This window comes from Equus quagga, chromosome 12 (genome assembly GCF_021613505.1).
Source record: "Equus quagga isolate Etosha38 chromosome 12, UCLA_HA_Equagga_1.0, whole genome shotgun sequence".
Lineage (NCBI taxonomy): Eukaryota > Metazoa > Chordata > Mammalia > Perissodactyla > Equidae > Equus > Equus quagga.
The window spans coordinates 93,274,984-93,289,863 of record NC_060278.1 but is presented as its reverse complement, the minus strand read 5'-3'; the positions used below and the strand labels follow the sequence as shown (position 1 = coordinate 93,289,863).

At 38.6% G+C, this 14,880-nt stretch overlaps 1 protein-coding gene across 3 annotated transcripts in view; it reads left to right on the top strand.

The window, feature by feature from the left end:
• Nucleotides 1-14,880, top strand: part of CHD6 (chromodomain helicase DNA binding protein 6) — a 200,717-nt gene that overhangs the window by 53,340 nt on the left and 132,497 nt on the right. For all 3 annotated transcript variants that reach the window (XM_046678724.1, XM_046678722.1, XM_046678723.1), the window contains exon 2: nt 3,449-3,504. In XM_046678724.1, coding sequence (XP_046534680.1) covers nt 3,478-3,504 — 27 coding nt within the window. In that variant the 5' untranslated portion in view covers nt 3,449-3,477. The remainder of the gene's footprint in view (nt 1-3,448; nt 3,505-14,880) is intronic.

Here is a 14,880-nt window from a genome sequence, read left to right as displayed (position 1 = left end):
CACACAATGTTTTATTATTTTCCGGTGTCCCGTAACACAGCACTGAGGAACATGGAAATGGGACAGTTCTTGTTGCAGAATGTTTGAACTGGAGAGAGAGACAGTAATAAAGAAAATAATAACTTTCAAAATGTTCTTTTTGAAACCTGGCACCCATTTTTCTTAATGGAAGCATCGTTAGTGGGTGAGTGTTAGAAGGAATGGGAATTTTTATATTTGCTTTTTACATTGCTAGCAGCTTATCTTCTTGTGAAGGTAATTAAATGCTGCATTCCTACATAAACACTGAAAGGCAGTGAAGAGAGCCGGAGTCCTACCAGTTTTCATATAATTCAGAAATTATACACATTATTTTTTCTCCTGTTGACAAATTTCTTGAATTCCCACATAGTTAGGAGTTTCATAATGTGTCTGTATTATATTTCTAATTAAGTTGTGGCACCCTGAAATTACTGTTTAATTTGTTCTTTATTGAGCCAAAAGGATCTAATCACAACTTTTGAGTGATGGCAACGCAACAACAGAGGCTATAAAACCATTTCCGGTATTACGCAGAAGTACATGCTTAGGGTGTATCTGTTCATCCATTGTGCTACATAGAATTTAGCCTTACAGGAAGATTACATAGTTTTGTATTTTTTAAACGTGTGCCATAAAAGAGGTGAAAATATAGAGGTAACCTAAGAGAGTGTGCTTTGTATATTATTAGGTACTATTTGGAGGAATAAAAGTCAAAAAATGACTTATTGAAAACCTATTGATGTTGATGACATCTGTTATCTTGTGGGGTGGTGGCATGCTGGTGTGTGACAATCCATTAAGATGCTATAAATAATTTCACAATAATAACATGAAGGTTGCCAAAGATTCCTTTCACTGACCTAGAGCAATTATTCTTATAGTGACATCACTCCCACTCACTTGGATTTCACACATACATTCTTTCTCTCAGAGAATGAGGTGGGGTTATCTATGCAGCATGAATGTTGCTGAAGATGCCAGGGGCAATATCTTGCATTTGAGCAAATTCGGGGGGGGAAAGATTTGGTTTAGAATCTTTCACCTACCTCTTTTCCTGCAAGCCTTCTCTCTTTGCTGAGTAATCAAATTCAAGCCATACTCGGGTCAGCCTCACCTCCTCCCTAGTCTTTGCAGCTTTTGCTCATCTGCCTTCTATGATCTTCTCAGGCCCTATGATAACACAGGCCCAGGGAGTGGTGGGCCAGCGTGATCTCCACGGCTCTCTCCAGTGCCCAAGCTCTGCTGTGATAGGCATTGTCACGTTTCACCCCACCTCGTTCCTGAGCTTCCTCTAAGGCTCAGGTTTATTTCCTACTGGCTTATCCTTGGGATGTATTCCTTAAAATGGAATTGGCAGATAAAAGGACTGCCACAGTTTATACATCTAGTGGCACTTTGCCTGAGCATTCTTCAGAAAGCTTGAAACAATTAGAAGTGCCATTAGCAATGATAAGTTGGACCTGTTTCCCCCACATTCCTGGCAGTGTTGTGATCCTGCTTATTTGCATGCTGGTTTTTGGTACTTAATAGGAAATTGTGATTTTGATGTCTGTACTGCATTATACTTGTTCCTTATATAGTGAGAAGTAATTTTTATTGACATTGGTGGAATTTTTCTGTGTTTTTTAAATGATTGATTTCATTTTGGGCAGAATTTTGAGAACATATGTCTGGTTATTGATAATATCCTGTTTTATTAGCTAGAATTTATTTTCATACTTATTTCTTCATGTCAGAATTTGTAGCAGTTTGTGACGATTGAGAATGTTGGTTTTCTGGAGTCTGATAATTTGAAGTTGAGTGATAAAGGAGATAAACCTGTACTAACATAATTTACCTAGAACTGACTCCACTTTAGTGAAGATTGGGGGTAAAATTCTTCTAACTGCTCTGATTCAGAGTACTTAACAATTTCACTGGAATCTATGCTTTCCTTGAGGCGAATAATTGTTCTATCGCAATCCACACTGATTCATAGAAGCATCGTTTACTGCCTTGACTGTCACTGTTCCTGATATGGCCAATTCCTTCTCTGCCCTCCTCCCGCTTCCTCTAGGAAGAGGTCTGGGCCCTGACTGTACACGCTTTGCAGCTTGTTACCTCCGTGACTGCTGTGCTCTTTGCAAGCAGCAGTATCCTGGTAGCATTTTATGGTCCTTTTTATAGAAAATGCCTACCTCTTGGAGGAAAAAACCCTAAATTGCTAGACATTAAACTGATAAAGTGTTACTTGTGGCTTCAAGGATAATTAGAATACAACTCCTTCATTTTTCTCAGTTTGTGTCAAACACACCATGAGCTCAGAAATTTTAATCTCACTTTAAAGTTCTACACATCACCTTCATTTGGATATGAGAAATAATTATGAACATAAGGATAATTCTGTGCCTCTGGGATGATTTCCTGAGGGTGTGGTGCTCTGTAGCTCTGTGGGATGTCCAGGAAATCAAAGTAAACAATAAATTTGAGGCAGTATCTACATCCGGGCCCAAACCAGAAGCTCAGATTCTATGATCCGTCCGTTGTTTGTATATGTGGAAGATGGGAGCTTCAAACCCAAGGCAGTACTGCTAGTTAGTGCTTCAGGCAGCGCCGCATTCTGGGTTTCCTAGACTAGGGTTCTTTCTGTTCCTCATGATGCCCCAATGCGCTTTTAGACCCGTAAAGCCAATTGTTGGGCTCTTATTGCTTGGTGCTCAAAAGTCACTTAGGAGAAAAAGTTGAGTGTCCTCATGGGCGTTGTGGTTGGAGTGAAGAGGGAGGCCGAAGTCCTGGGTGCAATCATATCAGTCATTTAAAAAATCACATGAAATATTGGAGTGGAATTTATTTTGTCAAGTAATATATGTATATGATTTAAAACATCAGATAATATAGGAGAGTATCTGATGAAAGGCACGGGTGACCTGTCCTGTCTCACACCAACGCCTCTTAGTCCTTCAAGAGAACTACTTTCAACGCATTTAGCTCTTTTTTTTATTGTGCGTATTTCTGTTTCTTGATTTATCAATTGTATATATTACTTCTTGATTTTCTTCCAAAAGAATGAGGGCTTAGCTTATTTCTACTCCCTCTCCTCCAGTCCTCTCAATGTAGTCGTGTCATTATTTTTGGTTCCTTTTTCAGTTTCATTTGCAATTTAATATGCCAGCATCTTTTATAACTTATTTTATCTACAAAGACAGTATCTTTCTGTCTCCACCCCATCTGGAACAATAAATTAAGTTTTGGGATTGAGTTAGGTAAGGTTAGGGCTATCCTTAGGGCTCTGGGGGTAGTGGAGCTGGAAGACCAGTGATTATACATCTTCTGTAGAAGTAGTCCTCTGTACTGTGTTTTCCTCCTCTGTCACAGTTGATCGTGAGAGAATCTAAAATGTTTTATTTTGGATTTTACCATAATCTTTGCCTTTTTTTATGTTTTACAGAAATAAATATCTTTCTTCAATAAGGGATAATGAAAATACAGAAGAAAGAGAAGCAGGTAAGTATCACATATCTTTTAAGTGAATGCGTCCAGCATATACTGCTGCTTTTTTAACAAGAGAAGGTTCTGGTAGTTACCTGCTGCCTCTGTTTCCCATTCTCCACGTGGTAGCTGAGAGCTCTGTTCTGAATGACTTCATATATGGATTTTCACTTACGCTCAGGTCAGCTCCATATAGGAATAAATGTAATGAAAGCTGTAAATCAAAATATTATTCAAAATTAGCTGTGTGGAAGAGAAATTTTTCCACCCTGGAACAGCTTTCCAAGTTTTTATAAAGAGAGATGTGATCAATTTTTTATAGTTTATATATTTATCATTTTGGATCTTTGATTAAACTAAACACATTCTCATTTATAAAATTCTTATTGTTAATGATCTATGGAAGTTTCCCCCTAGAGAAAATAGTGAACTCATGTAATAAATAATAATAAATAATAGTGAACTGAGCCAACCACTGTGGCTCAAGGAGGTGAAATGAGAGGACCGATCTCTGTCTCTTGGAAACAGGTATCTCTGATGGGCTGGTTTTCCTTTTACAGAATTGAATGACAACCTGGTAACTGGGGAGATCTGAATCTTTGCCCTTCACTGAGACCCCGTGCAAAGAGGTTGGGTGGACCAGCCACTTTCCTCTCTGCTTCCAGGGAGCATTGACTGGTCAGATACAGGGTGACCTAGAGATGTGGTTACAAGGACTACCCTCTCTCTGGTCTGTGCCCACTGGATAGGTCCTTGTGAAACCAAATCATAACAACCTATTTTGGGAAATAATTGACTCATCTGCTGCCAATTCTTAACAGGAAGAGCAGTGACTAAACACTGTCAGCGCACTGATTTCTTCCTGTCCTGGCTCTATAAAATTGTCAGCTGATAGATAAATACTATAGAGAATGCACTTCCATTGCCAGGAATTTGTCCTGTGGAAATACTCTGACAGGTGTGCAAAACTAGGTGTACAAGGGCTTTTGTTGCTACTTTGTTTATAATAGCGAAAATGCAAAAGAACCTATATTTCCATCAAAAAGGGGACTATTTAAATCATCACACATCCACCTAGTGAAATATTATGCTGCTGTTAAAAAGCACACATTACTGAAGAGAACCCCAAATCCTCAAAACTATTGTCATTTATGATACATGGGTAGGTTTATATTTCTTAAAATAATCTGCATATTTAATTTTTTAAACATTCTTTAAGGTAAGCTTTTATTTCAGTAAAAACGTTCTTTACCAAAATTACCCCAACCTTGTTTCTTTTGACATTTTACTGGTTCCTATTAAGATCTTTGATATGTTACCCAGCTATTACGTAGCCTCAGTTAGTTGAGTTTTCGTTTTAGACTTCAGAGTAATGTTGATGAACAGGGTGGGGTTTTTATTTAAAAGTTAATATTAGATATGGTAGAGGAGCAAGTTAATGAAGTGGAGCCACTTTCAGACAGAGTTGATTCTGCTTCTCTTATAGGTACTGGTAATAGGCCATACTGATGACTGAACTGCAAGAAGTTGCAGAGCATGAAAATAGACAATGACGTTCATGCTTAAGCAATCCACAAGGCTCCAGGGTTGTGTGTGTGTGGAGAGAGCTAATTGCCTAACAGAGGAGGCCCGTATTCTGGAATGAACTTGGGTTTTGCTTTCAGTAGAACAGGATTAAAACTCTAACTCTGCCACTTAGCTGTGTAACTTTGGACAACTTCAACTCGTTTTTCTGTCACTTAAATGGAGCAATCATACATGATTAAATGATTATCACCAGGTACTTGGCATTCAGAATGTCAGTGGCAAGGAAATCTTTCACTGTAACAATAAAATTAACCATCAAACTTTGTCCTTTCTCTTACCATGATTCTAAGGTGTTAGGAGTAGCAGCAAATAAAATGTCTACTCTTTAAAAACTTTCACTCCCTTTAATTCGTTTTTCCTCTTCTCTGGAGAAAAATGACATGTAAATACTTTCTGATCTTGAAAATTCCTCATTTCTTTGTCCAAAATCTTTTCAAGGTAGATTCAACTGAGGTGATAGATTTTACAGGTTAGTCAAAACTCAGTAATAAATAATGATGCTTCTTATTAACCAGAAAGGGCATGACAGGAGTAGTATGCCAAGAATAAAGGGTTTAGAGATTGACTTTGTGTTACCCAAAGAAGTGTTGCAAGAAAAACAGACTTTAATAAAACATTTGAAAGTGAATCACTCAGGGGCTGTAGTCTTCTATCAATATTAAAAAATAAACTTCTTCTAATAAATATATTTTAAACTCCTAAGACGACTAAGCAGTATTAGGCAGAAAAAATTAGCTAGAGAAATAAAATGTGAACTCTAATCATTGAAAACCCTTGTAGCACTATTGATGTATATAGTACAGCTGAAAATATTTCTTTGTAGGGGAACACATCTTAATGTTAGTGATGACAAACCTAGATAAAGAAATGCTGATTTTTATTCATCCCAGCTACTTGCTTCGTACTGAGAAAAGTACAAAATATAAATATTATGTGATATATGATATGGTCTGCAGACACTTGTAATTTTAAGGAGTAAGAGGGGTTTTGGTGCATGTCTCCATTGTAGAGGAAAGTTAATAAGCAATGAATGCAATAGAAATGTAGAATTAAAACTTGGAGCTATGACCAGGAGGTTAACCCAGACTTGCAGTAATTAGGAGAGAACCTTCTCTCCTCACCCCATGACTGAGAGTCAGGTCATAGAGCCCCTCATTCTAAGTCCTCTACAAAATGAAAAAGTGAGGTGGGAAGAGTTTTCTTCAGCTGTGCTGTGGGAATCTCAAAAATCTTCAGATTGTTGGGCCCCATTTCCTTCCGTAGAGTGAATGTGGATATAATTTATTCACTAAACAAATATTTGTTGAGTTTTTCAGCATTTATTCATTAAGAAATATTTGAATGTTTACTTGGGGCCAGCTACAACAGAGACTGAAAGTTAATTCTTTTTCTTAAGAAACTTACAGTCTGCACGGGGGCTGGCCCCGTGGCTGAGTGGTTGAATTTGTGCGCTCTGCTTCGGTAGCCCAGGGTTTCACCTGCTCGTATCCTGGGTGGGAACCTAGCACCACTCGTCAGGCCATGCTGGGTGGCGTCCCACTTGCCACAACTAGAAGGACCCACAACTAAAAATATACAACTCTGTGCTGGGGGACTTTGGGGAGAAGAAGGAAAAATAAAATCTTAAAAAAAAAAAAAAAAAGAGGGGCTGGCCTGGTGGCACAGCGGTTAAGTGCACACATTCCGCTTTAGCGGCCCAGAGTTTGCCGGTTCGGATCCTGGGTGCGGACATTGCACCGCTTGGCAAGCCATGCTGTGGTAGGCGTCCCACATATAAAGTGGAGGAAGATGGGCACGGATGTTAGCTCAGGGCCAGTCTTCCTCAGCAAAAAGAGGAGGATTGGTGGCAGATGTTAGTTCAGGGCTGATCTTCCTTAAAAAAAAAAGGAAAGAAAGAAACACAGTCTGGTTACAAACAGTTATAGTATGGGATGGCATATGCCTCATAGGAGCCAGGGTTTTACACTGTGGATGAGGGAGTGATACTCTGGAATTGGAGAGTGTGGGAGTGTGGAGAATGTTAGCCCCACCAAAGAATTTGAGAGTGTTTTAAAAGAGGTGGTGTCTTCTGGGGGAGAGCCAGGGTTCAGTCGCGTTGCTTCTGAGGAACCAGGAGGAAAGCTTGGGAGGAAGAGAGTAGTATATGGGTGGTTTGGGAAGATAAGGCATGTGGTAGTAAGGGAGAGTGGAAAGACCTGTAGATAGTGTGCTAAACTTTTTGTGGTGACCAAAGATATACGAAGATAAAGAAGTGCAGTGGATTTAGCTGGCCGTCAAATTCCTGAAAGAATTGGCCCCAGATGAGCTCTGCTGAGGGTAAGATGGGAACTCAGATTTCTAGGAAGATGTTTACCACCAACATAGATCTCCAGATAATGATCCACAATCCAGAATAGTGAAAGAAGAAGAATGCCAAAGTCGATCATATGGATGAGTAACTATTTCTTTTTTTTAGACTTTTCAGCCTCATCCTACATAGGGTCCCAAGTTGAGGGCTAATATTAGTCAGACCTTTTTTTTTTTTTTTAAAGATTGGCACCTGAGCTAACAACTGTTGCCAATCTTTTTTTTCTGCTTTTTCTCCCCAAGTCCCCCCAGTACATAGTTGTATATTTTAGTTGTGGGTCCTTCTAGTTGTGGCATATGGGACGCCCCCTCAACATGGCCTGACGAACAGTGCCATGTCCATGCCCAGGATCCGAACCGGCGAAACCCTAGGCCACCAAAACGGAGTGCGAGAACTTAACCACTCAGCTATGGTGCTGGCCCCATAGTCAGACCTTCTATTTGGTAGTCATTTTGGAAGGCCTCTTTCAACATGCATTAGGAGGGGTAGATAGTAAATTGCCCAGTAGAACCAAGATTCTAAACAGCCTCACCCTGGAATCGTGTTTTAAAATGACTTAAAATGGACCATATCCAACTCCTCCCTCCTCCAAAAAAAGAAAAAAAATCTGAGCATTAAATGCTTTTCCCTGTCTTTTGACATATCTTAGCAGATTTTGTTGTTGCTGTCGTCTTAATTCATTTTGTGTTCTGAATCATATACTTGGGAGGCCAGAGCAAAGTGACCAGGATGATAAAAGAATTGACGCATTTCATATGAGGTGTGGTAGATGAAACTAGAATTATGTAGCCTGAAGAAGGGAAGAATTAAAAGCATCTTGTGTAAAAGAATGAACATATCTGTTGCTGGACTTGTGGATGAGAATGGACGCATGGGAAGAGTTTGACGAGGACAGGCTCCATCTAAAGAAGGCCATCCTCGGAAGTTGAGCAGCTGTGGTATATGCCTTGTGAGCAGAAAGCTTTCTGTCCCTAGGAGAGAGCCTGAGATGGGAGTTTGGGTTAGATGACCTCAGAGGTCCATCTTGATTAGAATCCTAGGGTTTACCAGGGCATGCATTTATAGTATTTATAAGTAGAAGCCAAAATAAATAGTAACTAAGAAGATATAATTTTTAACTAAAATATTACTTAGTAATTATGTATTACATAGTAATTATATATTACATAGTGGTTCTTTCAGCTCACGTTACTGATGATTTCCAATATATTGCTAGCTGAGATGGACACAGAACAATATTTTTTCAATGGAAATAAGCTAAATTTTATTTATTTATTTATGGGTTTTCTTTTTTATTGAGGTAACATTATTTTATAACATTATTTAAATTTCAAGTGTAATGTACATCATTGTATTTCAACTTCTGTATAGACTATCTGTGTTCACCACCAAAAGTCTAGTTGCTCTCTGTTACCATACACATGTGCCCCTTTACCCCTTTCGCCCTCCCCCAATCCCCTTCCCCTCTGGTAACCATCAGTCTATTCTCTATATCTTAACTTTTAAAGCCTATGAATAAAGAGGCTTCGAGTCTGTTTACATCTAGAAAACATTGGAATAAGGAAGACTACTTAAAATCGCTGAATGGAATTGCCTCATTTCCTTTCCTGACCAGAGGAGTCTGGGAAGCTCTGGTGACGAGGCCTTTGGACTCCCTCAAGTGGCAATGAAAAATCTAGGACCTGTGACATTTTTAGCTCACATACAAGTGTTGATGTGACTGTGGAGAATTGTCTTCCTCTACCTAACTTTGGTTTATCCCTGGGAAAACTAGCCCAAAGCTAGTATTCTGAGTATTATGAAAAATGCAGAAATACAACAGGGAACTTCTTTCCACTTTTGATATGGTTTGTAGGTTTTTCATTAACTCACTGTCTGGTCCCTCTGCTAACCCGTCCCTTTACTGGTAGTATGGTTTTGGATAAATTTTGCAAGTTTTTGGAAAGTAGGTAATACTTAGTGACCAGAGATCAAAAGTTCTCATATTGTGGGGGTTAAAGGAAATACAGTGCTGCTTGTTAACAAAATGTCTTCTTAGGATGGTGATTGTAGGTCTTCTGGTAGCTATCAAGTCCAAATTTGATGTTCATTAACCCTCATCTTGGGATCCTTCTGGGTAAAGTTGAAAAGTCTTAGAAAACACTTAATATTTTGTGTTCTACTAGATTGTTTATTCTTCATGTATTCTCTTACTCTGATCTGGGGTACAAGTGGATTTATGAAGAAATGGATAGAAGAGGAAAAGTTATTGAGTTGAAAGTTGGGGAAAGGTTAAGAAGATACAGTCGTGTTGGAGAATGGATGATGGAAATAAAGTAGAGGTGGTTAGAGATTCCTGCTGATTCTTATTGCAAAGTTTGATGTGTCCAGGATGTGAGGCAGTATCTTGAAATGGTCAAGAGCCGTGGCTCTTGAAAGCAGGAGTCAAACCTGGGTTCAAATCTTAGCTCTATTGCTTACTAGCTGTGTAACTTTGGGTGAGTTATTTAACCTCTCTGAACTTCTACTCTATAAAACGGAGTTATAATTGGAACCATAGTATACTTCCTCTTAGAGTTGTTTTGATGACATAATCTATTTAAGAAACTTAGTACACTGCCTAATAGTCAGTTCTTAATAAAATCAGCTATTACCATCATTGCTGACATCTATTTTATCTTTAAAATATCGAAACAATTCTGAGTACTCAGAGTGACTAAAAGGTTGGGATATATAAAAAGAACCAATCCCTAGCCGTGTATACAGTATTTCTAATTCCAGGCCAGGGTCTTGCTGGGCCTTTGTATGTGGTAGTGATATGGGCCAGGGTTGACCTAAGTTCTGGGCTCCGAGGCTCTGGTGGCTCAAGACTAGAGATAAAATTACGGGTGGGCCAGGAAGGAAGAGTAGGAAAATAGTCTTATTCATTGTGCAGGTATCTGTTGAGCCTCTTCTTGGCCTAGAAGATATCACAAAAACATTCTAAAAGAGGTCTCCCCTGGCCTTGGCTAGTGGAACAAATATGATTCCACTTTGGCAGATTAGGAAATTGAATCACTTTGAGGTTTTGGTTTGCTCAAACCATAGTTGTTTGAAAGTAAACTCTTAGTATCTAAAAACAACCAAGGCACTTACTCAGTATTATTTTCCCTCTCTCCTCCTAACTCTTCCCTGTCAGCATCTTAAGTTTAACAATCTACCTGCTCTCAGTTTTTCTTACTGCCTAGAATTAACAAGGTTTAGGTTGACTTTGCCTGCAGATTTGGAGAAGTCAAATTTCTAAGACTCATGAAACATCATTAAGAGAAAAATCCACCACCACCCACCCCACTCCCTATTTTAAGTGCAAAAATAAAAAAATAGAGGTGGGGACTAGGAATGCCAGATCCAAGGACTTTAGGGTGGAGAGGTTTTGCACAAATTACATTGCCAAATCTATTGGCCATGTTCAGTCCTTGTCAGCAACATTTGACACCTGTGATCATTCTGTCTTGTAATGCTCTCATCTTCAGGCTCCTGTGTTAGCATACTTTCTTCCTTTTTTCCCACTTGTATCACTTACCTGACTGCTCCTTCTCACCTGTCTGTAGGTATACTTCCCCTGAGGACCCTTAAATATTAGTATTCCTCAGGTTTTGGTCCTGTTTCCTCTTCTCCCTTTGTTCATTCTTCCTGGGCAGTGTAATTCACTCATGTAAAAATTTCTCTTGGAGTGTATATCCAAGAGCCTCCTGGACACCTCTACCTGAGTCATTCTTAGATACCTGAAACTGAACTCGCCTCCCCCTGGTGCTAACCAGCTGTGACTGTGTGAGGAGTCACATCAGGATCAACATACCTGCTTTGTTGCCTAAAGCCTAGGACTCTGGGGTAAGGATGCATCGAATACACTAAACGCAGGGGGAAAAAATCCCAGAGGAGACACACAGTGCACGCAAACGCACGCACGCACGCACGCACACACACACGGACATTGTGTTGCCCCTCCTCAGATAGGTCTTGCTCAGTCAGCACAAATCTGTTTGTCACATGAATGAGTTTCAGTACAATGGCAGTTTGATAAAGGCAAGGATATGTGGGATTTTCTGCCTTTAGTATATTCCACAGTTGAGTAACTATAAGAAATATTCTTTCAGAAGAAAGCGAAGGTGAAAAAAATAAAACAATCCTAATTTTAATTGAAAAATAACTTTAGCTACCTGAAATGTCCACAAACTGATGCATTAATAGTAGCAATTACTTCTTATTTTGTATTTTCATTTTTATTATTTGGACTTTTAGAAAAGACAGAAGGTCTCAAATTTAGATAAGCTTTTCCACTCATTTATGTTTAGCTAATTTCTTGATATTAAGCCTAAACATAGAGCACTTTGATCTCCCTGCTGGAGAAGATGGAAGACTAAAGCAGACCAGCGGCAGGAGCTGCCTGGGCCTTGCTCATCACTGGGTTGACGTTGCGAGGAAGCACTTCTGGGTGAAGAATGTGCGGGGGCCCTTTCAGCTGCCCTGCACTGGGTCAGATGTAGTCACAGAGCCAGCCCCTCTCATATTCTACTTTTGGCTCCTGAATCCTCATGATCTGGAGGAGCATGAATTGTCCGGCAAAATAATTTTTCTGGTTTATTATTAAAGTCTTTAAAACTTTTCTATTACATATATGTGAAAAATTTTCTTTACAGCTATCATGAAACTAATATTCTCACTATTGAAAATTTAGATGTCTATTTAAAAAAATCAAACAACCAAATTTGCACAGACTCAAATGATTACTATTAACATTTTGTTCATTCTCTTTCTTCTATATACAGGTATTTGTCATTTTCGTTTACATGTACAATTTTGTAGACTTTTTTTTTCTCTTTTTCAAATTGAGAATACTCATTTCATCCAATAACCATGTGATTGAGTTTTCCTGAAGGCCACAAAGATAATAGAGAATACCACAAAGTCACTGCCTCCTGAAGCTTATATTAGTCATAGGATGCAGGTAAAAACAAATAATAACTTTCAGAAAGTTACAAAAGAAGAAGTGAGAGTTGCCCACAGTCTTATCACCCAGGCACAATGATGGTTAATATCTGTTGTGTATCCTAAATTTATTTTTAAAAGCTAGTGTTGATAGAGCATTTTTAAAAACAAAAATGGGATTACATCATAGGTTTTCTTTTTTTGCTTTCCAACATGTTGTGGACTTTTTTTTTTATGTTAACTAAAACTTTGTATAATAACGGCTGCATAGTATTATTCCATACGCTAGATGTGCTGTTAGTTTAAGCATTTGCCTAAAGATTCTGTATCGGATATTCTTATACATAAACATTTAGAGTACCTAAATGTTTCCTTAACTTATGTTCTGAAAGAGAAATTTCTCAGTTTAAAAGCAATTAAAATTTTAGTATTAGTGCTACACTCCCCTGCAAAAAGGCTTTTAATAGCTGACACTCCTGCCAGCAACATATGAGAGGACCATTTTCTGGATATCCTTATATTGGATTTTTAAAAATTGAGACATAATTCACATACCATAAAATCCACACTTTCGAGTATGCAATTCACTGGTTTTTAGTATTATGTAAAGATCACTGCTAACTGATTTCGAAATATTTTCATCACCCCCAAAAGAAACCTCATGCCCATTAGCAGACGCTCGCCATTTCCTCTTCCTCCAGCCCCTGGCAACCACTAATCTACTTTTTGTCTCTATGGATTTGCCGATTTGGGGCATTTCATATAAATGGAATAATACAGTATGTGGGTTTTGTGCCTGTCTTCTTTCACTTGGCATAGTGTTTTCAAGGTCTATCCATGTTGTAGCATGGACGACTTTCTTAATTAGAGTCTATTCTGACTTTCAGGTACTTAAATGATTCTTAGGGGGATAACCCGGGTTTGTCCTTGGACTTTTGTTTGGGAACCATTGCCCTGGTCCATTATATTTCATTAGTTCTTAAATCCTTTACAACTGACCTGAATCCAGTTTATCTAGATTCAAATCTTTAAGTATCTTTTCCAGAAATACTGTAGATTGATAATTTTGAGTCAAACAAATGGGTTTTATTACTAACAATGTGGTCTATGAGCTAGTAATCTTGCGTGTTTTATCACTCGGCCTCTCTCCCATTTCATCCTTGTGTTCCTAAATGCTTGTCTCTATTTACATTGTCAGTATAATGTAAAATATTGTTGGTATTGTGGTCCACATCTCGTCTTTTCCTTTTAGGGCCATTTTCAAAGTGGTGACCTAATGTCCCTCTTGGTAGAAGCTGAAACAAAATATGTTTACATGTACAATTTTGTAGACTTTTTTCTTTCTCTTTTTCAAATTGAGAATACTCATTTCATCCAATAACCATGTGATTGAGTTTTCCTGTAGGCCACAAAGATAATAGGGAATACCACAAAGTCACTGTCTCCTGAAGTTTGTATAAGTCATGGGATGCAGATAAAAGCAAATAATAACTTTCAGAAAGTTACAAAAAAAGAAGTGAGAGTTGCCCACTTTTTTTTAGTATGCTCTTTGCTATTTAGGCTCTTTGCCTTTTTCCCCACTGGACCTTGAGACACATGGAAGAAATATTTTTTGTCATATTTTTTTGATCCTCAGCAGTTATCTTTTCCAAGCTCCCAATAGGTGCCTTAAAAATAAAAACATTTCTGGTGGATTATTGACTTTCAAGATTATAATTTTATATTTTTTATTACTCATATCTGCCTTTTGGGATACTTCCTCTTTTTCAGCATTGACAAGTTGTGCTGCATATCTTGGGTTTCCCTTCTCCCTCTAGGGTGTCCCAGCTCTGCCACTCCCTAGGAATATAACCATGACAGGTTGCTTCATCTCTCTGAACTGATTATCTTATCTGTAAAATGAGGGGGTAGACTTGATGACTGTCTGTGATTCCTGGGAGTGGAATTGCTGGGACATCAGTTAGGTGTATGTTTAGCTTTATGAAGACATACCTGAACTTTTCCTAAAGTGGTTCTATACATCATTACAGTTAACATTTTAACCAAGTCTAATCATGCTTTTAATCAAGTCTAATCATCGTTATGGTGCCCTGGGACTTCATAAAACGGTCAGTGAAATGAGTGTTAGCTTTTGGCCAAGGGTTCAGATCCAAGCTTCTCCGCTCACTAGCTCTATGGCCTTGGGCACATCACTTAACATCAGTAATCTTCCATTTGCCTATATACAAAATAGGTGTCTTTACACTAACCTTGTAGGATTGTTGTAAACATTAGAGATACCATCAAACAGGCCTTGCATAATTCTGAGTGCATCCATATGATATGTGTCCAATAAATGTTAGCTGCTGCTATTGTTATTGCCTAATGATTGACTGTCCAGTTACCACATTTACCTCCACCTGCCTTAGCTTCTCTGGAGAGCCCTATCTTTCAGAAGAGAGCCCTTGATGTGAGGTATGCGTTGAAGAGACGTACAGAGAGCTGCCTTGGTGGAATTAGGTGTCTAATGA